The following is a 25,890-nucleotide window of genomic DNA, read 5'->3' on the forward strand; positions in this document are numbered from 1 at the left end:
GGCGCGGACGGTGCAGCGCTCACGCCAGGCCTCGTGCGGAGAGCGGGCCCGCGGGGAGATGCGCCGCCGCGACGGGGCCCTGCACGGGCTCGCTCGCGTCGCTGTGCGCGCAGGTAGTAGGGCAGCACGGACCCACTAGCAGTTCGGGAGCAGTTTTAAAGTGAAACCGGAGAAAGGTGTTGGGTTCTCCTGCTTGGACTTACCGTGCATCTCGTGTGGGAGGGGAAGGGGATTTGTGTTCCTCCGTTAAGCAGCCCTTGTCTGGAAAAAGTAAAATTGATGGAGTAAGTAACTTAGGCCTAGAGAATCGGAGAATCTCTGTGAGTTCTTAAAATATGAAAAATACACCCCTCAGAGAATTCTGAAATTTAAGGACGTGTGTATTGATGTCAGTATATGCAAACTTCCTTTTATGTAAGTAAAATACGTAGGGTATGCTTAGGAGAATTGAGTGTTTTTGATACTAGTTCACCGAGGTTTGAATGTTTGAAAAAATTTTTTCTAAGTGTGAGAAACGACATCAGAAAACTGAGAAATATTGAGACAGGACTAAGGAAGTTCCCAAGTATGTTTTTCTTTATAATTGAAAGAGGGCTGGATTTATGAGTTTGTAAGGTCAGTTTTCCTACTGAGTCAACTCACAATTACTTATCAAGTCTGACCATTTCTTAGCAGAATTAGAGTTACTTAAAATTTTGTGACGTTTTCTAGGAAAACAGGTTTTCTAGGAAATGTTTTGTGAGGCTGCTCATTCTTGAAGTCTTGACTTGTAAGTCACGTTTTTTGCTCAAATATGGATTAACTCTGATCTCTTCAGATTTGGCAACTCTCACCTGTTTTCTTTTCCCATCCTTTCATTGGTTCATCAAGTACTGGGTACAAAACCTTGTACCAGTGACTGTTCTAGGGGTTAGGGATTTGTCACTGTCTCTTGAAAGACTGCCTTCTGGAGCTAATACTTTCGAGGGTGACAAGCAGGGGAGACCTTATTCCCTTAGAGGGAAGATTGGGGTATTCTGTGAATAGTCAACACATAGTGCTGGACCTCTTTGTTGTTCTTAGTAACATTTTTAAAGCTAATTTGGATCTTTCTTGACTGTGACTTGTTGCTCTGTAATTTTTCTGAACTCTTCAATGAAGTTTGTGTAAGTAACTAGGGTTTGATATTTTAGTGGTTAATAGTTGCTAATTCTTAAAACAGAAAAATTTTTTGTTACTGTTTCATGAATGTTAACATCATTCACATGTTCCCATTAAAATAACCATTGTATACTTAATATAATATGTATAATATATATTTAGCTCACAGTTACTTGAGCCTTCATTAAGGATCGATGTATGCCTCAGAGATATATTTTACTGACTGACTTACCCTTTGCCAAATGTCAGAGTACTTTGAGACTTCCAAAATTTCTTTCAGATTAGCAATCTTGCACATAACTACAGTCTACATGGGTTGCTAGTCAAAATGTAATGTAAATGCATAGTGTTTCATAAAGAAAAATATTATTTATGATTATACATGTGTACTTAAAACTGTTTATCTTACATATACCATTCGGATAAGTAGTTACTATAATTTATGGGAATTGTATAATGAAAAATCAGAAGTGCTCATTTTAGATTGTTACAAAGTTGATACAGAAAAAAGATACAAATATGTCTGGGTATTGTTTTATTTTCACTGCAAAAGGGTGGTAAGTGAACATACAGAATATTTTATAAACACGTAAGAGTACTTCAGATAAAGTCCCATCAGTACAATCAGATTCTTTTTAGTGTTTAACTGAATATTTTAAGCACCTGTCATTGTTCACAGAAGTGAAAGTTATACCAAGCTACTGACAGAGGAAAAGTTTGTTTCAATTTGTAGGCTTTTCTGTATTGCACAAAATAACTCATTTTGGATCTTTGTGTTGATGATTTTTAATTAACTTTTTAAATATACATACAGTAGCAACAAAGGCCACAACAAAAGCTCAGCAAAGCCTCCTTTTAGGAAAGAGGCTGTAGTGAAACCCCTGGAAATCAGATGGTTTTGGATCAGTAATTTCCCTCCAAGAAGTTTCTTCCTTGCTGCATCTTACTCCCGAGTTTTTGTTCCACCCTATAAGATTAATTGCTGTAGGTAAACTTCTTCTTCGTACTTGAAAAGCCATTCCCCATCATTTGAACTCCCCAGGGTTTTGTCTCTTCCAGCCAAGTTTGACAAGCTTGGCTGGAATTGGAGCGGTAGTATTTGAATGAAATGCTGTCTTTTGCCTGTTTTCACCTTCACAGTGTAGAAGACATTTAAAAGTGACTTACCTCTAAAGGATGTTTTGTTCAAGACTTCTACTTGGAGATCCTAGAAATAATTTGTTATTTATGAAGCTCATTAGATGTGACAAGAATGCATCTCTGAATGTCATATCTACTCTGTGACTCGGGATGAACTCCAGCAGTGTAGCAGGTAGCATGGATGACAAATGATGTGTACAGGTTTTAGGTGGAACCCACCAACTGACATTAGTGAAAGATGTTTTAAAATCACTTGTGTTGTAATTAATAGCACAAAAAGTAAGAACAAATAGGGGCAGTAAATTGATTTTTCTTCTAGCTACAGTAGTGTTTGCCATAGTTGGGGGAACAGCTTTGTTCCTTAGAAAATTTTTCTTACAGAAAATAATTGTTTCATAGAGCTATCTGGAGCTATCATAGAGCTTCTATAAAGAGGAAAGCAGAGAATTAATGTTTTTCATTCTCTTTCCTTACAGACAAGGTGTAACAGATTCTGGAGAGTGTTGTTTACACTTTTAGACTGGTTTTAATAGTTTTGGGACAGCCACCTGTGTTAATAGCTGTTAGTATATTGTTAGCTTTAGAAGTTGAAAAGGAGAAAGAACTTTTTTTATCAGTAAAGTGTTTATTTTACATTATCTGCTTAAGTAGCATTTCAGAAGAGCCTGGAAAATGATTTGTACCAATATTGAATTTGAAACTTTTAATAGTACAGATTACAATGTGAAAATTTGGCCTTTTAAATACTGCTAGTACTTTAATTACAAAGTTAATTTAAGCAAAACAGAAAGCTTACTTTGTGTATCATTCATTAAATATTGCTACCTAGTAATAGCATTTCACTAGTTCATGAAGACTACATAATTAAGACTAGAAAAAGTAGTATACATTTTCTTTGTGTTATAAATTTGGAGACCTTAGAAGTGACTTTGTGTTATTTACCTTCAAGATTGTATGGATGGTTTTTAGCAATTTGGTTAGATTTTATATGCAAGTTACTGGATATTTTACAGTTCTTTGTCCATTGTAGAGTCAGCCAAAAATTAAAGGTATTACTAATAAGAACAAATCAGACATCAAATACGAGTTGCAATTAGTGTTATTTCTGTCAGTGTATAGTGAAAAGTATTTTGTTAGAATCTGTCAAAACAAAAAATTATTCTAGTAGATTTTCTAATTATAAAAGTGCTGCATATTCCTGATCAAAAATGATAAATATCTAAATTTATAAATAAAAATCACTTGTAATTCTATCAGTTGGAAATAAAACTATTAACATTTTGATAATACTTCTGTTCAGTCTTTCATATGCTTGTAAATTTCTTATGCTCATAGTAAAATTAAGATTCTATATCATCTAAATATGCCTTTTTGAAAGTTTCGTATTGCACTTAAATTTTCATGCTAAGTATTTTTGAAAATGTGTTTTTGGACTGTATAATACTTTATAGTACTTCAAGTTTCTATTACACAGAAGGCAACTGTGACTTTTTAGGTACATAAGTATCTGAGCCCATCTATGATTATGGAATTATTGAGCTAAACATAATCAATACATACTATCCAGTCATGGTCCAGAAAAGTTGGAATAATGGCTAACATTTATTGTGTTATGTGCCAGCATTGCTCTCTGTGATTTACATGTCTAAACTTTTTAAATTCATACAGCTGTACCATCTTTTTTTACCAAGCAGGCCTTGAGCAGTTAAATAATCTGCTTAAGGTTATTCTACCTGCAAGTGGCAGAAGTAGAACTCTAACCCAGGCAACCTGCCCCTAAAGTGAATGCTCTTAAGAAAACCATGGGTAGTCCATAGAGAAGTTTTATGTAGTTTTGCACTAGGGTATTCAACATATGTGTTAGGAATATGACTAAAATGAAAGGAGACTTAAATCACAGACTTTAAGGTGTGGGCTCTGGTGTGCCATGGTTTGACTACCAATCACATCTCTGTGTGACTGCTGTCTTTAACAAGTTCTTTCACTTCTAGCATTAGTGTTGTTCTCTATAAATGAGAATACTAAAAAGACCAACTTTAGAGAATTTTTATGCAGTAAAGAAAGAAAAGGTTTAAAACTGTACCTAGCATAGGGTTAACTATCAGTGTGTGCATATTTGAGTCATGATTGCACACCTTCCCCAACACAGGTCTTTCAGTAAGCTCAACCTCAGACTCCCAGAGTGCTGGTCTTAAGGGCCTAGGCCTCCTTTTAAAGAAACTTTTAAAATTGGTTCTGAGCACTGAACCCAGGACCTTGCACATGGTAAGCAAGCCCTCTATTACTAAGCTACTTCTTCAGCCCCAAATACTGCTTTTCTAAGTAGTTACATTGAAATGCAGTATATTTACTTATCTTAGTGGTGCTGCTTTTTTCTTTTGGTACAAATTCTAGAACCTAACATTTTGACAAGCCTGCAGAGCCAGTTTGTGAACCAACCACTCGAATAAATGAGTCCCAAAGGATATAGGTTTGGTACTTGTGGGGCACCGCAGGGGAATGCTGCTGGTTTTGGGGCGGGTAGCTTCAAGAGAGAATTTCCAGTGAAATTTACCCAAATGTATAACATCTCCATGTAACTTTATTGAAGGAGTAAATGTTCATTTGCTATGTATATTCTAGTTTGTACATTAAATATTCATCTAAACGTACATCTGGATTTGTTTCCTTCTTTTTCTCCCTTTCTTTTCTATTTCCTTAGTCATCCCCACACACCTGGTTTTTTTTGGGGGGGGTGGGGGGTATTGCTCCAGAACTAGGTTTTGGTTTCTGCCAAAGCTTATACCAGGCACCCTTTCATTACCTTTTTGAACTACAAAACATTTAGCATATTGTGCGTGGTTAATGAATGGTTGATTTTTCCATAGAAGGGTAGTCTTAGTCTTTGAAATAGTAATGAATTGAAAGTAAAGATAGTATGATGTATTGGCATTAACCTTGGATCAAGTGTTGAAGACTTAAATCTCTGATCTAGTCTTTTCTATACACTAGATGAACCCTACGTTTCACTTCCTATACCGAGACTCTTGGCATCTTAGCCCTTCATCTGAGCATCTTACAAAATACTGTCTTCTCCTACTTCCATTGCAGATAAATTAATTCCTCTGTAGACTCTATTCTCAGAATTCTCTGCTTTATTACCATCTGAAACCTGACTGGTGCCTTGAGGATATAGACTTAAATTCTTGAAGTACCTATTTTGTTTATAATCCTTCAGTCGTTGGGCTCAAATGCTGTTTATTGCCACATCTGTCATCCTCTTGGGGTGAGCAGGCACTTACTCTTGAGACCTGTTCTGCTCTTTATGATTTTTCTAACTTTTTTAGTCATGCTCCCTCAGTCATAGAAGATTTTAAAACTTTCTTCACAGACAGATTTTTCTAGTCTATATCTTAATTGTATCTATTGCATGTAGGTATAGATACTCATTTATTCAATCTAAAATACATTTATTTTGTCTTCGTACTGTGAATCAAGCATGAGTCTACAGTAGTGATCAAATAGCCTGATCTCTGCTGTGTTACAGGAATCTTCAACTTACCTTGGAGCATGTTATCCCATTACTTTAGAAACTCATACTCTATTGTATTGTGTCTTAGTTCATTCATTTATTAGATATGTGAGTTTGAACAAATCACTTCTTACTGATTCATGTTTTGTGTAATATTTGCTTTATGAGACTGTTTTAAAGATACTACAACATGTTTAAGATAGTGCCTGGCACATAGTAGGCATTATAAATGAATGCATTCATTAATTTGTTTGTTTATTTAGCACTCCAGGGGATTTACCAACCCAGGTTCTTTGTACTGATCTACATCCCCAACTCTTTTTAAAAATTTTTTATTTTGAGTCAGTCTTGATAAATCAGTAAGTTGCGCAGACTGGGCTGAAACTCAGGAATCTTCCTATCTCAGCCTTCCAGAGTGCTGGGATTACCAGCATCTGCCATCACTCCTGGATTATTATGTTGTCCTCATTGCTTGTTCCTTCCTCACATTTGTGTGTCCTTTCTCCCAAGTTCTAGTGCTATCACTGCTTTCTGTGTTACCAGTTGCCCGCTATCAGCAGGAAGCATCTTGGAACACTGTACTTGTCTGCCTTTACTGCTCATATTTCCTAGGCCATAATGGTCTCTTGGAGAAAACTGCAGTAGTAGTTTCTAATTTAGCTGTACTGACCATGCTTCAGGGCAGGTTTTTTTTTCTTTTTTTGTTTTTTGCTTTTTGCTTTTTTTGGTTTTTGGCTTGTTTTTAGTATTCTTGGTAAGCTTCCTTTTCTCTTTTGCTGCTGAGATATTCAGAATTTAATCACTGTCCTTAAGCTATTTATTGAGAATTCTCCAAGAAACCTAACTACTGCTTTACTCTGAAAACTTTAGTAAAGAGTTCTTCACTAATCATTGCTTTCAGTTACAGCCTTTAAAGTGTGTCATTACTCACAGGCAGCTCTTTCCCTCTGGTTTCAGAGAAGGAAGATATTTTTACTTTCTTCATCATAGTCAGTATCATTTCTATGGTTTCCCTTTGTACCCCAAGAATATTGAGAGAATAATATGTGTATCTTTTTTTAGGAGTATAATCTTGAGAGGTGGGATCAAGTCTTTTTTGTATTTGATCTTCATCAGTACAACAGAATAAGGTCAATACATGTAGTGAGCAGTGTTCAGTGAATGAATTAATATATTCTTTGGTTTGTTTATTCATCTTTAAATTTTTTTTTTTTAAAGTACCAGGAATTGAACTTAGGACATTGTGCCTGCCAGGCAGGCTCTGTGCTGCTGAGCTATATCCCTAGCCCGTATTCATCTTTAAAATGGGAACTATAGCAGTCTTTTATAGAATCGTAAGGACTAGATGAGGTAACATCAGAAGCTGCTTTGTAATAGTGGTCTCACTGAGATAGTTGAAAGAATTTCCTAATTGTAAGCTCAGAATTTTCAGTTAGAAGTAATAGTATGTTTCATGTAAGACAGCCATGTTTAAATTCTTACAGAAACTCTTACAGGGAGCCTGGAGGAATAGAGTATTTTTAAAATCTTCCTCTGATCATTTAGTGCTGCTCCTGTGTTACCATTTATATATGGAATTCTGTATGTAGAATATTTCATTTTTTAAAGTTCTACTAAACATTGCTTTAGAATCACTAGTCATTAATCCAGTGTTTCTAAAGACAAGGAGAGTCCTACTTGTCCAGTTTGCCAACAGTTAGTAGGACATTGAGAACTGATCTTGTAGTTGCTTTAACTGCATTAACTCCTAATCCAGAGTTTGCTACTGGGTAGCACTTAGCCAGACCATCTCAAAAAGGCAAAAAAAAAAAAAAAAATTTAAAGTTTAAAATGCAACTAAGTAAAACTTGTGGATTCAGTGGCCATCCATTTACTGTTTACATGCTTAAATTGAAAAAAGAATGGGTCCAACTTCGTTAAGTGAGAAAACTTACTGCTGAGCAAATGAATAAAGACTTGAAATTTTTACCTGCTCTAAGAAATCTCCAAGATTCCTTAGAGATACTTTATTATGAAAATAAGTCATCATTGCTAAGAGGGCTTCTTTAACCTGCTGTTTGTGAGTTACTCTTATCTAAAGCAGCTCTTAACTCTGCAACTCTTTTTTTTGTTTGTTTTGGTTTTTTTTTGTTTTTTTTCTGGTACCAGAAATTGAACTCACGACCTTGCGCTTGCCAGGCAGGTGCTATGCCGCTGAGCTAAATCCCCAACCCCCTAGCTCTGCAACTCTTAGCCTCTTCTATTTGCTTTGTCCTCACCAAAGTAATGCTGGAAATTTTTTTTTCCTTTACGTCTCTGATTCTTTTCCATTTTTAATAAAGATGAGTTGTTTTGTAAAGATTACTAAGTATAATTTGTTGAGTATCTGTCTGCCTTGTATTAGGTTCTGTTTAAGTATTTTGAATTAATTATCTCAAAATTTAAAAAGTGTTGTTAACTCTTGATTGAAATCTAGCTGGGGCTCGTGAGAGTAAAGTATGTGTAGTATTACAACTATACCTAGGAAAGGTTAGAGCTGAGATTGAAGTCCCAGGTGTGTCTGACTTAAAGGCCTTATCATTTAGCATAATACCTGTTGAACTGTTGAAGCATTTTCTAGATTCTAAAATGCTTTCTTAATAGGAATATATTGAGAAATTAATTCTCAGGTCACTGTTTAAATACAGCTAGGTGCAGATTCACAGTTCCTAAAGCTTACTCCGTGTAATACACTACTCTTCTTCCAAAAAGAATTCACAGTCACGTTCCAGAACTCAGGAGTTTCTGCAGGCTTAATTAAGCTTCATTAGTCGTTCAAAGGAATGAAAGTTAATGAAACTTTGAATCAGTTGAAATACGTATTGAATCAGTTGAAATACGTATTTAGAAGGGTTTGGATATGTAAGATGCTTAGGGGGGCCTTAGACTGTATTAACTTGAGTAAAGTAATCAGAATCTTAACACAAAGAAATAATTATTTGATAGTTATAAAGTAATCTATTTTAAATTGTAAGGCTGACCACATTTTCAGTTAACATGCTTAAATATTTAATCTTTAATTTTTTATGTCTTTATAAGTATGCCAAAGTAGTAAACTAAATAGTAAAATGAAATCAAAGCCCATAGACTGGGTACTGGATTAAAAATAATTTATTTCTCATGGTAAATGTAAACAAGCCATGAAGGAAGTATACATTTTTTCTTGTCTTTTTTTTGTTGTTGTTGAAAATTACCAAATAGAAATGATTTATTTGTTCCTAATTTTCAGAGGCTAAATGGACCTATCTTAGTCTGTACTTGTAGAACAGAAGAATATCACACAGATTCAACATTAATTTTCTTGTACTTCTAGAAGCTGGAAAAGCCAAGATTAAGGTGTTTGCAGGTTCGCTTGTTTGATCAGGGTACTGTCTGCTTCCAGGATGGGGTTGTGATGCAGATGCTCCAGAGAGGAGCACTGCTTCTTTTTAACTCCAGCCCTTTTATATGGTCACCTAACCCTATTTCTGAGGGTTCTACCTTCACGATTTAATCACCTCCTGAAGGTACGACCGATTAATACTGTTACATTGATGATGCAATTTCAACATGAGTTTTGAAGGGGACACATGTACTATTCAAACCATATTAATACATGTACTCAAGTTAATACATGTACTATTCAAACCAGAAGAGAAGCTGCTCTAATTTAATAGAAGAAAAAAAACTGAGCAAGATGGTGATTTAGCCAAGGGATATACTCCTAATTTGAATTTGACTAAAACTAACTTACTGATCTTTTCTTCCTTCTCCTCCTCCCTCCTTGGGGATTGAACACAGAGCCCTGCTCATGCTAGTCCAGTGTTCTGCCATTGGACTATATCCTCACACTCTTTATTATTAATTTTTGAGGCAGGGTCTCACTAAGTCACTTAGGCTTGCCTCATAGTTGTGATCCTCTTGCGTTTGCCTTCTCAGCAGCTGGGTTTGCAGGCATGTGCTGCCATGCTTGGCTGCAAGCCTAATTTCTGGTTAAAAACTTTTTTCTTGACCAGACTGAAATAAACACATAAACAGAGTAACTCAGTGTTTATACTGGCCTATTTAAGTATAAAACACAGTATTTTTTCGTTATGGAGCATCTTGATTTGAGTTGCTGTGGTACAAGGGAAGGACTGTTGGCCTAGGATGTTTGGACTTCATTGTTTTAACTAGGTATGTGCTCTGTGATAAGCCATTGAGCCTCAGTTTTCTCTTCATAAAATGAAGTTTTAATTTGTGCTACCTCAGGCTCATTCTAGTTCTAAAAATTTCAGTAAAGGACAGAATGTTATATGTTCCCCTTGGCTTTTCTCTAAAATATTTTGGGAGATGGTACAAAAGTCAGTAGCTTTTCAGCCTTAGATTGTTCTGAAAATATTAATGGTATACAGTATTTCAGTGATGCCAGTTAAATCCTCATATGAAGTAGTAGGAAAGTTAGCTGTGTTCTTGCATATTTGTGTGAGTTGATAGTATAACACAAGTGTCGAGCAAATTTGATAGCAGACTTTTGTAATAATTTGATATGGTGGACTTGGCAGTTACCACATTTGATGATAGTTAGGGCTCTTCAAAGGTAAAGTTAACTATGACATGGGGTACAGTTTCACATGTTTTCTTTAGGTTATGTGTAGTTGGTTTGAGTGTAAACACAATTTAATATTTTACAGTTCAGAGAGTTTTTTTAAGAAAGGCTGATGAACATACTCTTTTTTTAAAATGTTACTTCAGCTAAAGATAGTAATATAATTTGTGATTAAAATTAATAATTTTGGCTTATAAGGATAGAAATACAGAATACAGTCATGCACTTATATATAAAGTTTTTTTCTCTATAACAGTACTACTTTGAGATTCTATGTAAAGTACATGATTCTTGCTTTTCTATGTGATAAATTCTTAAAGAGTAATTTCATATGTATGATGAGCTTACTAGTGTTTGGGATTTGATTATATATTGAGTATAGCAAATTTTAGTTAAAGTATTGATTTTATGGATGTAATGGCTAATTTTCTTAATAGGAAGTATCTTTAAGTATAATGTTTGAAAAATTCCAGTCAGGATAAATACTATCTTTTCTGATACATTATATTTCAGGGAGCCCACTAACATCTCTTTTGTTCACTAGTGATGAAAGCAGCACCAGTAGTAGGACGGTGACAAACGGTGCCTCAGTAGGAATACAGTCCATCCAACTGAGAGCATATCAAAAATATCTGGGGAAAATGATCTCTGTACTGAGCATGTAGAGAATTGGAGGGGGGGATAGTAAGTAATGTAACAGTGGTTTATGTAATGTTTAATCTAGAGATGTTATATTATATGGGAAGGTGTGGTAGGTTATATGGAAATACTGTCCTACAGTATTTTATGTAAGGGACCTCAGTATCCTTGGAGTTGATATGCCGGGATCCTAGAACAGGTCCTCTGCTGATGCCAAAGGATGGCTATGCTTAAGTGATTGCTGCTTCTATATTCATCATGAGATTATGAAATGTTATGCATACATCTTTTTCATGTGTCTAAAACTCATTTAGAGAACAGAGTTCAGATAGAGTTGTTAGTACTTACAAGTCACTTATTCTGAGTTAAATGGACTTTAATAAGTCTGGAAGCTTGACCTTGTGTCCTTGAAAAAAAAAATGGGTTCAAATTTGCCAGAGAAACTTTCAGATTGATTTTTGGACATTTTCATCATATTGAGGCCTGAAATGCAGATCATAATTGAACCTCCTGTCAGTGACTTAACTCATGTTACTGTCCTGTACTTCAGTAATATTAGAGGCAAGTTGAATATAGATTAGGTGTACTTTGTAATTTCATGGATTGCTGTTCTTTTTTCTTTCCTATTTCTGTCTTGTTCTTTTGCTCTTTTTTTCTTTTGACTGAACCCAAGGAGCGCTGACCTGTATCTCCTATTATCGCTTTTTAGTGTTCTTTCAGATTTTGAGACAGCATTTCACTAATTTGTCTAGGCTGGCCTCAAACTTGTGATCCTCCTGCCTCAGTATCCTGAGTAGCTGGAATTAAGGTGTAAACTACCACACCTGGTAGCTGCTTTGCTTTTCCAATTGATAAATCTTTTTTTTTTGTCTTGATCTCAGTTAGCTCTTTTGGAAGCACAGTTCCATTCCCATCTGATAGCCACTGTAACTGAAGAGAAACCAGTTTACAAACATCAGTAGTCTGTGTTGTTTTAAATCACTAAACCCTGACGTTTAAAGGAAGACACAAACTTATGTTTATTGAGCAAATGCTGACAGTTTCATAATCTTTCTTATTTGCCACATAATTCATCATCCTTTTCTCCAGCAGTGGGCAGATGAAGAAAGGTTTGGAAAGTTTAATAACTTGTTCAGAGTGTTTGAATGTGCCCTACTGGTGGTTTGGATCAGTTGACATTGCTTAAGGAATTACTAATAGAAAAATGGGATTATTACAGATGTTATATATCACTGCATACTCATTGGTCTTTGTCATTAACTATAAGTGGGCTGAATTCACATAATTTTTTTGAATGTTGTCTAAGCATGGTACCATTTATGCAAAGGATACAGTAAACTAAAGGAAGAAAGATGTTACTTACTCTGCATGCTTACAGCCTGGGAGGAAGCTTCCTTACATAATGAGAGCTTTTAGTTGTATCTGATTAGAATATTGCCATTCCTCAGATATTTGTAGCCAAGAGGCTGAAGTTTGAAGTTAAGATCAAGCATTTTCTTTTCTTTCCCCTAGCTGTGTCATTCTGAATTGCTTGGAATTTCAAATTCTCACCCTTTTCCCCACCCACCCTGTTCCACATATCTTATTGTAGATGATTATTCACAAGGGACTAAAAGACTTCTTGTCCTTTGTATGTAGTGGATGTGAAGTTTTGTTTATTTTAGTTTTAATTTGTCTCATGGTGTAGTTCGGACTTTTAATAATTACAGAGCCTTCAAGATGTGTAAGTATATAATACACTGACATCCTTGGAAATTTAGGCACTTTTGAAGATTTTGTGATTATTTGAAGTAATGTTGATGAGCAGTCAAATACCTTTGAAAGAAAGCAACGACTTAAAAGTTATTTTTGTTATTGATACTTACTAATGAGGAAATTATAATCCTGGATGGAGGAAGGTAAGGGGGCAAAGGTCACTTCTAAAACATAAAATCTTGATTGTTAAAAGTCTTACTAAACTTTAAACATTGAAGAATATTGATTATATCTTCCCTTTAAGAAAGCTTTTGTTTCTTTTCCTGTGAAATAAATTTGTTTTCTGATCACTTTTTTCCTTGAGCTTCTTGGGTGGGAAGGATACTGTGCCTCATAATTAGATAGCACACAGTAAATATTCAAAGTGAGTGTGTGTGTGAGCATGCATCTTTTATAGCATTTTGTTATCTTACTGTTTTTCTGAAGACTTGGTTGCTAGATCTTTTCTGGAGTGTTTTTGTAGTTACTGCACCCTAAGGAAATCAGTTTCATCAGTGGGGTTAAAATCCTTTAATAATTTAGACTAATTTAGTTTAAAAGAATGTAATTGCTGTTTTCAAATGTTTTACCTAAATTAGAACCTTTAAATTTCATCATTTTCTGTGTATAGATTAATATTTTTAAGGTTAATATATTGATACAAGAGTTGAACATCAAAAAGGAATTTCATTGTCAGTTAATGTTGTATCCAGGATATTTGAATGAGAAATAATGTTCATCAGTAACAGTTACTTTGCCAGTGTTGACATGTTTGATACCGAGAACAAATCATATATATAATATGTAGGAATCTGTACTGGCAGCTTATTGCATTTGGTATCGTTTTCACTGTTGTTTGTCTAGGGTAATAAAAGTTGAGCTTATTGATTTCTGAAGTGCCTATTCTGCCCACTATTTTCTTCCCAGTTAACCTTTTTTTAATCTATAAAATTAATGATTAAGTAGCCTTTTGTGGCCTTTAGTGTAAGGTAAATAGGAAAATTTGAAAGTACTGCCTGATAAGAAATTTGAGAATCTGTTGCATTTACTTTACCTTATTTCTATTTGGAAAGGACATTTGGTTATTTTAAAAAAATGATTAATTGCTACAGTGTTTATGTTTTCAAAATTGCCTTGGTATAAAATGGCAAAATAGTACTCATCAGCAGACATTGGTTTACTGCCATCTAAATGACATTAAAGAAAAATTATTAATCCCTTAAGAACCTTATGGGTCACTGAAAGAAAATGCACAGACTTGATGATTTTGAAATAATATGGGAGTGTAGTGATAAATACAATATTTGAGGAGATAAGAGAAAAATTCCTGGAGGATAAAGTACCTGAGCTGTGTTCAGAAGATGTGTGACTAATCAAATAACGATACTGCAGAAGAGGGGATAAAAAGAAAACATTGAGTGGGAGGTGTGTGAGGGAGGGGCTGTGATAGCAGTGGAGATCCAGTGAGAAATAGCAACTAGATCATGAACTGTGTGTTTCCTCTTAAGGCACCCCTCACTCACGAAGGTTTTTGACAAAGGAAAGACTATAAAATAGGGCTTATGTTTCTAGGCAGTTTGTGTCACTGTGACAGAATGGGAGAATACAGGCAGAAGATTTAGACAGGTTTGGGTAAGGAATTTGTACATGATGGGTTTGATCGTGTCTGGAGCATTTGGTTAGAGACATATGTAGTAGGTAGTTGGATACAGGAGTAAGTGAAGAGATCAAGGTTCTAAGGATTTAAATCACTTGCTCAGGGTCATATGGTTTATAATAAAGTGATGACACAAATCCAGACCTGACAGCAAAACCTACATTCTCTACTAACACCATATTGTTTTTACCCAGGTAATCAGTGACTCACAATCTTGTACTACTTTATTGTACTATTAGTACAGTGAAATGTAAGGTGAATCCAGTGTTTTGGATTTTGGAATATTTGAATTTTAATTCCAGCTCTGATTTTGATCTCTTGGTCTATTTTTGTTTGAAAATGTTTTTAGTAATTACCAGAATAAGCATACAGTACTTGTCTGTGGCTTCATTATTTGTAAGGATTCGAGAAAAGTATTACATACAGTCTCGGATGGTAAAACAACTCTTAATTTATGTAAATTATACAAATAGTAGTTTTATAATGTGAGAGTACTTTTATAACATTTGAAACCTCTTGACTTATATTTTAGTTTCCAATAGAAACTTCAGGAATTTACATTGCAGAGACATTTTTATACTCTTCAGCTTATATTAAATTTCATAGAGCCTAAAATAATTATTTGACATTTTGCTCAACTATTAGCAATATAGGTATCTCTGGAGTTGTTAGTCCACATCAACTCTTTTGTTGAAATTTTTCTGAATATTCTGCTTGATAGGTTCATTATTTAATGCCATCAGTGTCTTTGTTTTATTATAACCATAAAACACACTGTGATCAAAACTAAAAACCATGTGGCACATACATGGAGTATTTGAGACCATTGTCATGTGGGCTGCATCTTCTATGAAAAACCACACAGATAACCACATCTTTACATTTTATATGGATGACATTGTATGTATTAGGATATTTGGTAATTTTTGGGAGCAGTTTAGGTTTGGTAGTTTCTTCTAAAATCATTTTGTAAGTCTGGTAGGCCTAGGATTTTAATAGAATTTGGGTAAAAGGAAAATTGCTCTGTTAAAACATTCCTTTTAAAACAACTATCTGAAAAAGATTAGAACAGTTAAATTTGAGTTATCTGCTTTAATCCTGTTGATTTAGAGTTAAGCTGGTATTTTAGAACTAGGGTGAATGAAACTATTGCTTACTCCTTCATCTCATGTCCGTCTGCCTCAGATGTGACTTCGGAAGGACTCCACTAACTCAGTAATTTTTGCTGCTTCAGGTAGCGTTAACCAGGTTATAAATGTAGAACTTGCAAGATTTTGTGACATAAAAAGGGTTCCTTAGTCATATACTAGTAGAAAATCATTCATTCTGCAACTGTGAGTGCTTGTTACTGCTTCTTATTGTATTTGAATGCTTGTATGTTGTATGGGTATTGTGTTGTTTTAGAGGCTGAGGAATCCAGTAATTTTTAAAAAGAAAAGAAAAAAGGCCCTTCCTTCATGGAACTGATACTTGGATTAGGGAAAAGAGACCAAAAAAGCAATGAAGAATATGGTGCTGAGTTTTAGGTCAGTAGTGTTGGCTTGAAAAGGCTACTTTTGGCATTTAGGGTGGACATTTAAAACTTTATTTGAAGTTGACAGTTGAGTGGAGATTTGAGCTGTGCCAGGTACCTGAGAGAAGGAAGTACCAGACAGAATCCAATACAAAGACCTTGAGCTAAGCTTGCTTATTGTTCCAGAGGGTAGTAAGGAGGCTGGTGTGCATGGAGTGAACAGGGGTAAAGGATGAAGTTGAAGATTATCAGATTAAATAAGACTTTGTAAGAAGTTTTAACTTGAAGAGAAATAAAAGAGAGTTGTGAGCAGATGAGTGACAGGATTTGATTTTTGTTTTCAGGTTACTCTGGCTGCCCAGGAACAATAATAGTAACAAGAATAAGAATAAGTATAAATATGAGAGGTGATGGTAGTTTGGGCCATGGTGGTAACATTGGAAGTAGTGAGGAGTTGCATTCAGTTATATTTTGAAGAGACAACAGAATTTCCTGTGGGGTTGGAAACAAGGTGAGAGAGTAAGCTTTTTGAACTTAGCACCTGGAATGGTGATGTGCACATCAGTTGGGAAAAACTGCAAAGGAAGCAGGCCCAGGGGGAAAGAGTAGAACTTTTGTTTTAGACTTGATAAATTGCAGGTGCTTACTAGACATTCAGGTAGAAACATTAAGTAGCTGAATATGTGAGGTTGATATGCAAGGGAGGGGGCCAAACAGGATATATAAATTTTGACATTGACTTAGTCATGAGAGTAGGTGAGATCAACTCCATCTAGAAACTGTGGGTGGAGAAGACCCCAGAGCCTGAGCGTTCAGAAAGGAGATTGTGGTGATGAATTACAACTAGTACAGCAGACTGACAAGTAGGAACCAGTACAATATGAAGAAAAACAAGAGATAACAATGCTTGGAAGCTAAGTGAACAATTTGTTTCAAGGACTAGGAGTGATAAGCTCTGTCTGATGTTACTGGATGGGTCAAGTACAATGGGATATGAGCATTTGACTGCAGTATAAGACTCAGCAATGTAGAAATAACTGGTGCCTTTCTCAATTAGTTCCAGTAAAATGGTAGAGGTGAAAGCCTCATTGGAGAGGATTCAAGACATAATGGGAAAATGGAATTTAAGAGTCAGTGACGGTAGAATGGTAGAATTCTCTCTCACTCTTTGCCTCTGATTTCACTGAAAGAAGAAATCAGATGGTACTGGTACAACAGAGAGGTGTTTGTTAGTTTTTAAGATGGGAAACTGACAATTTTGAATACACCGGAAAGCGTTTGATAGAGAAGAAAACTATTGATGATGCTGAGAAGAGTGATTGCCAAAAAGATATCTTTGAGTAGATGATTTGGGATGGAAATACTTTGTCAGACTTCCTCTCTCTCCCCCTCCTCCTCTCTCCTTCCGCGCGGGTGTGTGTAATCACTTAGGGTTGCAATTTAAATGCAGTTCCATTTTTGCAGTTTTGAGATGTGGCGTGAAATTCTGCATTTCTATCAAGTTCCTGTATAATACCTGTGTTTCTGGTCCCCTCTGCTGGACCCTGAGTGCAAAATCTTGGCATTTTGAGCTCACACACTAACGTTACATTGGCATAAAAATCACACATTGTAGGGAAGATGGCCGGTTTGTGCAGTGCCTCTTCAAGTTTTTGGTTTTTCAGTAGAACAGGAAGCGGCAATCATAGCGAGAAGACACAGGAGCTGGTGTGATTTCACTTAGGAAAGTAGAATCAGACTAGAAAAGCAAGACCATAGGGTTTTAGGAAGGGCATATTGGGTTAGTGGTTATGAATTTAAACTGAACTGAATAAAATACAAATATTTTATTCATTTATTTTCAACTACATAGGAGTAGGTGGGATGCTGGGATATAGTGTTTTGGAGGGGGCAGAGGGATAGGAGAGAGGGCTAAGTGATTTATGGATATACAAATAGATTTTAAGTGGAGAGTTCATTCTATAGCTAGAGAGGTTTTAAAAAGATTAGAAAAGTTATTTGTAAGCTCTGCAAACTTTTTGAATGTGTCTTTTTACTTCTATTAAAACAGGATAACATCCTTTTAAATGATGCAGATTTATGAGTCACATAATAAAATATTTACTATATGGATAAATATACCAAAATTTTCACCCTTTTTTTTTTTTTTTTTTTTTGTCTTGTCTCTTTTCTCGGATATTACAGATGACCATGGATGAAAAATACGTAAACAGCATTTGGGACCTTCTGAAAAATGCAATTCAAGAAATCCAGCGTAAGAATAACAGTGGTCTTAGTTTTGAGGAGCTCTATAGAAATGCGTATACAATGGTTTTACATAAACATGGAGAAAAGCTCTACACTGGACTAAGAGAAGTTGTTACTGAACATCTCATAAATAAGGTATCCAACTTTAAAGGACTGTTGCTAATACAATATCGAATGTAGAAAATCCTTTATATATTGTGTTGTATTTTGACCAGAAGCATTTTTTTAAAGGCCATAGGAAGCCTATAGGAATTACTGTAATTCATGACTGTATTATAAAGCCTCACTCAAAATGTAGAATCAATTAAATCATAATTTCTGATGAAGGAAGATAAAGTTCGTGATCTGTGTTAAATACATTCTGTAATGGATGGCAATTAATGAAGCAGTCATTAGTAACTGCTTACTAATTACAGATAATTCTTTTCTTAAAGTGCTTTAATGAGCTCACTTTAGCTTTTTCTGTATTTTGAAAGTAATGAAACTGTATTATATAAAAAACATTCCCTAAGACTTTTCACTAATTGAAACTGACTTTATTCACATTAACTTCTGTGGTAAACAATGCTATTTTAAAATATAAAGTAGTGGTGTGATAACTTTATGAAATAGTTCTGTGATTTCAGAAAGGTATATTTTTTAAGAACAAGTGTTTGTATAGAGCAAACTGCAAATTAAATTTATTTATTAGATAACTACTACAATGTCCTGCTTTAAGATTGTCAAAATGTAAATTAATTCACAGCTCTTGTGTTAGGGTATTCATGTTTTAAATTTTATTTTAAAAAAATTCCATGAATAGTACATTGAACTCTTATGTACCTTTCACCTAAATATACCAGTTACTAATTATGACACATTTTTGCAAATCTTTCTACTGGTAATTGTTATTTACTGTTACTATCAATATTATTTTTGTTGAACAAGTAGAGAATAAATTTTAGATTTTATTTATCCTAAAATACCTGGTAAAGCTTCTTTTTAAGATGGACATTCTTTTATATAACCAAAAAACTATAATCAAAATTAGGTGGTTTCATACTGTTACACAGTTTCATACTCAAATTTCACCAATTGTCCTGTGTAGTAGTGATAGCCTCTATTTGTTTTCTGATCCAGGATCCGATCCAGGATCATATACTGTACTCAGGTCTTCAGCCTTTCTTTGTCATTCAGCCCACTGACATTTTTGAAGAGTATAGGTTAGTTGTTTTGTAGATTGTCCCTCAGTTTTTGGTTTGTCTGATTGTTTCCTCATGACTAGTTTCAGGTTATGCATTTTTGGCAGGAATAATACATAAGTGATGTTGTGTCCTCAGTGCATCACATCAGGAGGCACATGATGTCAGTTTATCCCATTATTGGTGATGTTAACTTTGATCACTTGGTGTCCGCCAGATTTCTCCACTGTGAAGGTACCATTTTTCCCTTTGTAATTCATAAGTAATCTGTTCAGTTTTATTTTGAGACTGTATGAATATCCTGTTCCCCCAGAAACTTCCATGTGATGATTTTTTGCTTTCATTGATGATTCTTGCATGAATCATTATTACTGTGGTGGTTGCAAAATAGCAACTTTCTGTTTTTAGTCTTCCTTCTATAATTCCTTTCTCTCAAAGGGGATTAAATGAGCCAAGGAATATAGTATTTCATGAAGCAAGGTGATTGTATTCTTCATACAATCAACAATCTTTTGTTACGTGCCTGCTATGTGCAGCGTTAAATAAAAATATAGTGGATGCAGAGATATTATACTATCCCTTCCTGGGGTTGTTTTTACTGTTATGTCAGAAATGCTGCACATTTTAACAGTGTGAAGCATTATTTAGTTAAGTCATAAATGAGTTGGTGATAAGTAACTTAGGGATTGAAATGGAGAGATTACTCTGGGAGGTAAGATTTCATGGGAAAGGATGAAATAAATTGAAGAGAGCCTTTAAATACTAGGGGATAGAAATGAATAATGTGGAAGACACTAGGCTAGCAGATAGTATATGATTATATGGAAATGAATTGTTTACATTTAGGTGGCAGATGGGGTTTGATTGAGGTATATAATAATTAGAGTTAGTGAATTACAGGGTTACAAAGATGGTATGGAACAGACTGTAGAAAAATTTGAATGCTTGACTAAGGAATTTGGAGTAAACAATGGAGAGTTTTTGGTGTTTTTAAAGTGAGTGTTGTGTCAGAATATTTGAAGATTATGACAGTGATAAAACAATGGAATGGGGAGGACATTCACTAGAAAAAAGTAATAGGGTACAAATTAATGAATGTTGATAGAAATTCTGAAGTAAGATTAGGTGGAATTTGGTTACTGGTAGAATTATAGTGTTACCGGTAGAAATATTGTGAAGTCGTAGCAGAAAACTGATTTTGAAATGAGTAGAAATACCAAGTTTTGTTTGATTATCCTGTTTTTATAGTTGGAAAATACCTTAGAAATCATTTTACATGTGAGGAAAGTTGAGTATGAGACCAAAAAAATGCTCAAGTTTAGAGTTAGATTAGGAACTAAGAACTAGATATGGAGAGCTGGCATTTGGTAACATTTACTGAGGAACATGTATTAGATTTTAGGGAATGAAAAGTGCAGAGCCAAGGGATGAATGTTCAGAAATAAAAGAAGACGTTTTAAAAATTTGGCACTAAAAGAAAGAAGAAGAGTAGAATAGTTTCTTTTGAAGCTACTGAAAGATAGAAGATTGGGGCACCTGAGTCTTTAAATATGGAAAGAATATGGGATTAAGACAACAGAAATAAATTTAGAAGACAAATATCTTCGCCTTTGCCAGAGGTTCCATAGGGAATCATAACACTATCATAACTAAGACTTACATAACATTTACTGCACGTTAGGCCAGGTTCTCCTGTTTTCGTGTGTAGTAATTTAGCCAGTGACACAAACCCGTGCTCATGGTACAGAGGAAGAAACTGAGGCACAAAGAATCAGTTTGTCCAGATGTACATAGTTATCAGCCAAGCTGGAATTACCCAGGCAGTGTTTCTTCAGGCTCAGCCCTTGACTTCTCTGTAGATCTGCTCTTGGACCAGAATGAATTGATCACCATGCAGTAAATATATATAAACTGAGGTGAGGAAGGAGTTTCAGGATAGTTGACTTACTGTTTATAAAACTGTAGTTCTTTCATTTCTGAATTTCACTTACATAGAAATGAGTAAAAAAAAAGTTGAAAATAATATCTGAAATCTTTTATTGCTAAAAACTAGTATGAATTTGATAGATTGTCCATCTTCTGGAATGTGAGAAACTTCAAATAGCCCTTGTGGGAAATATCCTAAGGAATTGACAAGTGAGGAAAGAGATATTTTAGTAGGAGTTGGTCTGCATACGTCATCCCTATCGTCCTTTTTAAAGAAGTGCTTTGTAGCTTGGGCAGAAATGCAGAAGCTCGTGCAAGAAGTGAGAAGGCAAGGAGGCCAGAGCATGAGGTCGGCATTTAACTGAATGATTTTTGGACTCAAGACATTGTCTGGTAGATATTAAAGTCATGTGAGCAATAACTACATGAAAATTTTAAGAGCTTTAGTAAGTTGCTTACTAAAGGGATCTCATATCTAAGTTTTAACTGTTGGCTTAGTTTGGGCTACTATAACATATATCACATCCTGAATGGCTTAAATAACGTATATTTGTTTCTCACAGTTCTTAAGGCTGGCAAGGCCAAGATCAAGGTATCTACAGACTCAGTTCCTGGTGAGGGCCCTTTGCCTAATTTGCAGTTGACCTCTTCTTCACTGTATCTTCACATGGCAGTATATTCCTAATGGCCTTGCCTCCACTGAGGATTAGGGCTTCAGCATATGAATTTGAGGGGGACATAAAATTCAGTAGTAACACCTAAATAGAGGGAATGTCTTACAGTATATTCCCTAAAAGATGTGTTTTATTTTTGAAACTTCAGTTGGCGTCCATGCTTTCATGTTAGTTTTTTCATTTGTTTCATTTGTATTCCTACTTTATGGGAAAATTTTAATAACCACCAGTACTAACACAGTACTGCTTTGACGTGGAGGCTACCGAAAGAGAAATTAACTAATTGATAGGCAGGGCCAGTGAATAATAGCTCAAAATATCTCCTGATGTAGGAAGTACCAGTCTTCTCCATCTAGTGGGACTTAGGGATGCTAAGTGTAATATAATTTTTAAAAATACAGTACACATGAAAATCGATACCCTTGTCTCTACATTGTACCTTTTGAACAGAAAGTTAGAGAGTGGTTCAGAGTTCTTTGGTATAAAATACTTGCCTAATCTCACAGAATATACTCCTTTTTGTGATTCTGAAAGCATCAGTATCTGATCTGTTCATCGGTTTTTTGAGTTGTTTTGTTTTCTTGTTCACTGATTTTGGCAGTTAGTTGAACTGACCAACTAACAACATATGTGAATTTTTAGTGCTATAGTATAGATAGTCAAGACATGTCTTTTCACGTTGAAGAATTAATAAGTATCATTTCTGTATGGAGTCTGGGCTGGTTTTTTAAATATGGTTTGTTGGTACTTTAATTTTGGGGTAAGAATAGCAAATATGTTTACCATCTTTCTTAGGTAAAACAGAGGAGTACAAAGAATCACAGGGCAGATGAAGGGGATATTTCAGAAGGGATACTTCCTGGAAATGAAAGCTGTTTATTACTGGATTTGGAAATAAGTTCCCAAAATTGAGGCAGGCACAGAGAATTCAAGTCCTGTTTCTTTAAGTTGACTTCTGCTGGGTATCTTTTCTGTTTCTAGAAGAATGTCTCCTTTGGGGAAACTGAGACCCAAAGGAACTTAGTGAAATTCTCAAGACCACAAGGAAAACAGAGGGAGTATGCCTTGCCATAAGAAAAAATTCATTAAACATGGAGACACTTCAGTTTTCAAGGGGATTTTTTTCACTGTTTGTATTTTTCATTGAGTCACTTAAAGAACATGACTTAGACAGTATGATTATACTGGAGGGGCAAAAATTCAGCAACTTTCTAGATTTAAGTATCTTTGCATCTTTTATTAAGCCTGAAAGATCCTTAAGATTAAGATCCTTAAGAATTCATTATTCAAAAGCATTGATTATTTCAGGCTCTTGAGTTAGGTGTAAAGACTATATTGATAAATAGAGCACATCTGATCTCTTCACTCATGGAATAGATGTTTAATTATAAAATAATAATGAGAACAGGATACAGTGATAGAGGGAAGAATGATAAGAGTAACTAAAAAGGTTAAAAAAAAGTGTTTTGAGGAAGCAGTGTTAAACTTGGTGTTGAAGAATGAGAAGGGTACTCTTACTGAAGGAGATTGTAGAGCATTCCAGCCTCAGGGAATGGCTGTTCCACAGTTTTTCTGTTAAGGCCCAGATAGCCACACATTTTCCATTACTCAGCTCCTCAGCTCTTTTTCTAAAGCATAAAGGTAACAGTAGACCATACGAGCAAAGCAGAACTCCAGTAAAACTTCATTTTGAAAAAGGCCACACACCATTCTCTGCCAGTTCCTGGCGTAGAGATGTTGAAAAAAACCTTTTGTGAATGGAGAATTAAAAGATGGTAGTGGGGAGGAAAGGGACACTATGATGCTGGAGAATCAGAAACTCTCATGCCAGACCTTGCAGCCATAGGAGAAGAGCTTCTTACTCAGTCATGTGTATGTTAGGAACTCAAAAAGACTTTAAGCAAGAAAAGTGGCATGCTCCAGTGTAGGTTTTAATTCAAGTATTGCTTTGGCTGCTATGTGGAAAATAAAGTTAGAGGGTTCAAGAGTGAAGTAAGGACCAGACAGGAGTTAACTGGTAATTCAGGCAAGTGATGTTGGTAATATACACCAGAGTTTTGATACTGGAGATGGAGAAAAGTTTCCTGATTCAAGTCATAGTTCACATGTAGAAGGAGTGTTACGTGCTGTGATTTATAGAGAAGAAGAAAGAGGGAAGAATCCAAGATAATTTCTAGATTTTTGGCTATTGAACAGCCAGCTAAGTGATTCCATTTAGTGTAGTGGAAGGACCTGTTAGATGGCAGGCACTGACCTAAACATTTGCAATTATCAAAGAAAGATTCTTGCTTCAGGTGCATGTGCAGGAAATGAAAATGGTAAAGTGAGTCAGACTTAAGTTTTGAAGAGCATCCTATTGAAAAGGATTTGGGTTTTAGTCTGTTGATGGAAGGAGCAGTTTTTAATCTTCAGAAAAGAGGCTGAGATAGAGAAGGTGGAATGAAATCTTTCGTTTTTCTGCTGTCTTTTCTTAAAATTTTTCCTCAGTTAAAGTTGTTGGGAGAAACTATGAGATCTTCTTTACATTGAGTATTTTAAGTACTTTGTGGGGTTATAGGAATCAGAAGGTGACCAGGGCTGTGTGAGCTAAGTATAAAGTCCCTTCGTTAATACTATATAAGGAAAGCAGCCTGAATAGAAAAAGGTTTATTCCACAAGAAGTAGAGACAACTTTGGGAGTAGGGTAGGGAAAGGAAGTCAAGAAGACAGTAATTAATCATGGGATATGAGCGACGGAGAAAGTTGAGTGACTTCTACTTTGAAAGGGTTAAGAGAGGGGTTGGGAAAGAGCACTGTGGGGGCGGTTACCCCTCTTTGTTTTTGTTGTAATTTTTAGTGATACTCTTTTAATAATAAAGAGGTGCATCAATGAACTAGCGACTTTCATCTTTGTGTAATACTCCTTGTGTGTAACTTGGATTTAGCTGTCTATTGAAATGAATCTCTGAGAATAATCAGTACCTAAAATCATGTATTTTCTATGTGTGGTGGTGATACCCTACCGAATTAGTTACTTATGACCAGTTAAAAGCATGGTGTGCTTTGGCAGCTATATACCTCTACTTTGATTTTTCTTTTTATCTATGTTCTGTTACTTTGTTTGGTTTTGAGTTTAGCGTATGTTAATCTTTCAGAACCAAACTGCGATTTTGTGAAAAAAAAAAAAAAAAAAAAAAAAAGATGCTTTAACTTGTTTTCATGGTACTCGAGAACAGAGACACTAATTGTCATATTGCTGTACTTTATATATTTTACTACTTCATTCTGTCAGTTTCCCTATGTTAAGAGTGATACTAATGATGTAATAGCTTTTTAAATGTATATTTCTGTTATCTTTAGTATTGGGAATGGAGTATTTTAAAAATGGTCATTCATAGCAGGATCATTCTGTGGCATATTTCCAATTTTTCTTTCTGTATTCCTTCCCAGCCAATAAGTAGCTACTATTTTTCATGGTACTATTTTCCACCGAAAGAAATCCTGATTTTTTAAAAAAATTCTGTATTTGCACTAAGAATGTATTTTTTCTAAAAAAAGATACCAAATTTAAATCTTTTTCTCTTTGTCTAACATGTATCAGATTGTCTTTATTTATGAACTTGTGAAAATGCATTGTGCTAATACCTTTTCTGTGCCTTTACTTTGAATCTCATGACAGCCTTTGAGGATATACAAATACTAATACTGCTAGTCTTCCCTAACAGAAGTGGACAGATGCATCATAATGCCTTGCACCTTGCTTTGCTTTTTTGGAAGCAGTTAAAAATATTTGAATTGTCTGTTTGGGGAAAGACTTTCATACAGTCTCTTGAATGAGTGAGTAGTGTCTGATATTCATTTTTAAGAGCTTTATTTTGGATATTTAAAGCAAAGAGGAAAGGTGGGAACATTAGATTGTGAAATTTAAAATAATAGGTAGTTTGTGAAGTTGTTAAAATTATGT

The 25,890-nt window shown here is 35.1% G+C and overlaps 1 protein-coding gene across 1 annotated transcript in view; it reads left to right on the forward strand.

Annotated features, from left to right (window-relative positions):
• The window catches only part of Cul3 (cullin 3), a gene marked incomplete in the record, with an annotated part of 83,423 nt that overhangs the window by 847 nt on the left and 56,686 nt on the right, over positions 1-25,890 (forward strand). Inside the window, 1 exon segment of the mRNA XM_013519956.1 lies at positions 18,104-18,301. Within this exon segment, the coding sequence (XP_013375410.1) occupies positions 18,104-18,301 (198 nt within the window).

Source organism: Chinchilla lanigera, unplaced genomic scaffold (assembly GCF_000276665.1).
Source record: "Chinchilla lanigera isolate Chin_1 unplaced genomic scaffold, ChiLan1.0 scaffold00052, whole genome shotgun sequence".
NCBI lineage: Eukaryota > Metazoa > Chordata > Mammalia > Rodentia > Chinchillidae > Chinchilla > Chinchilla lanigera.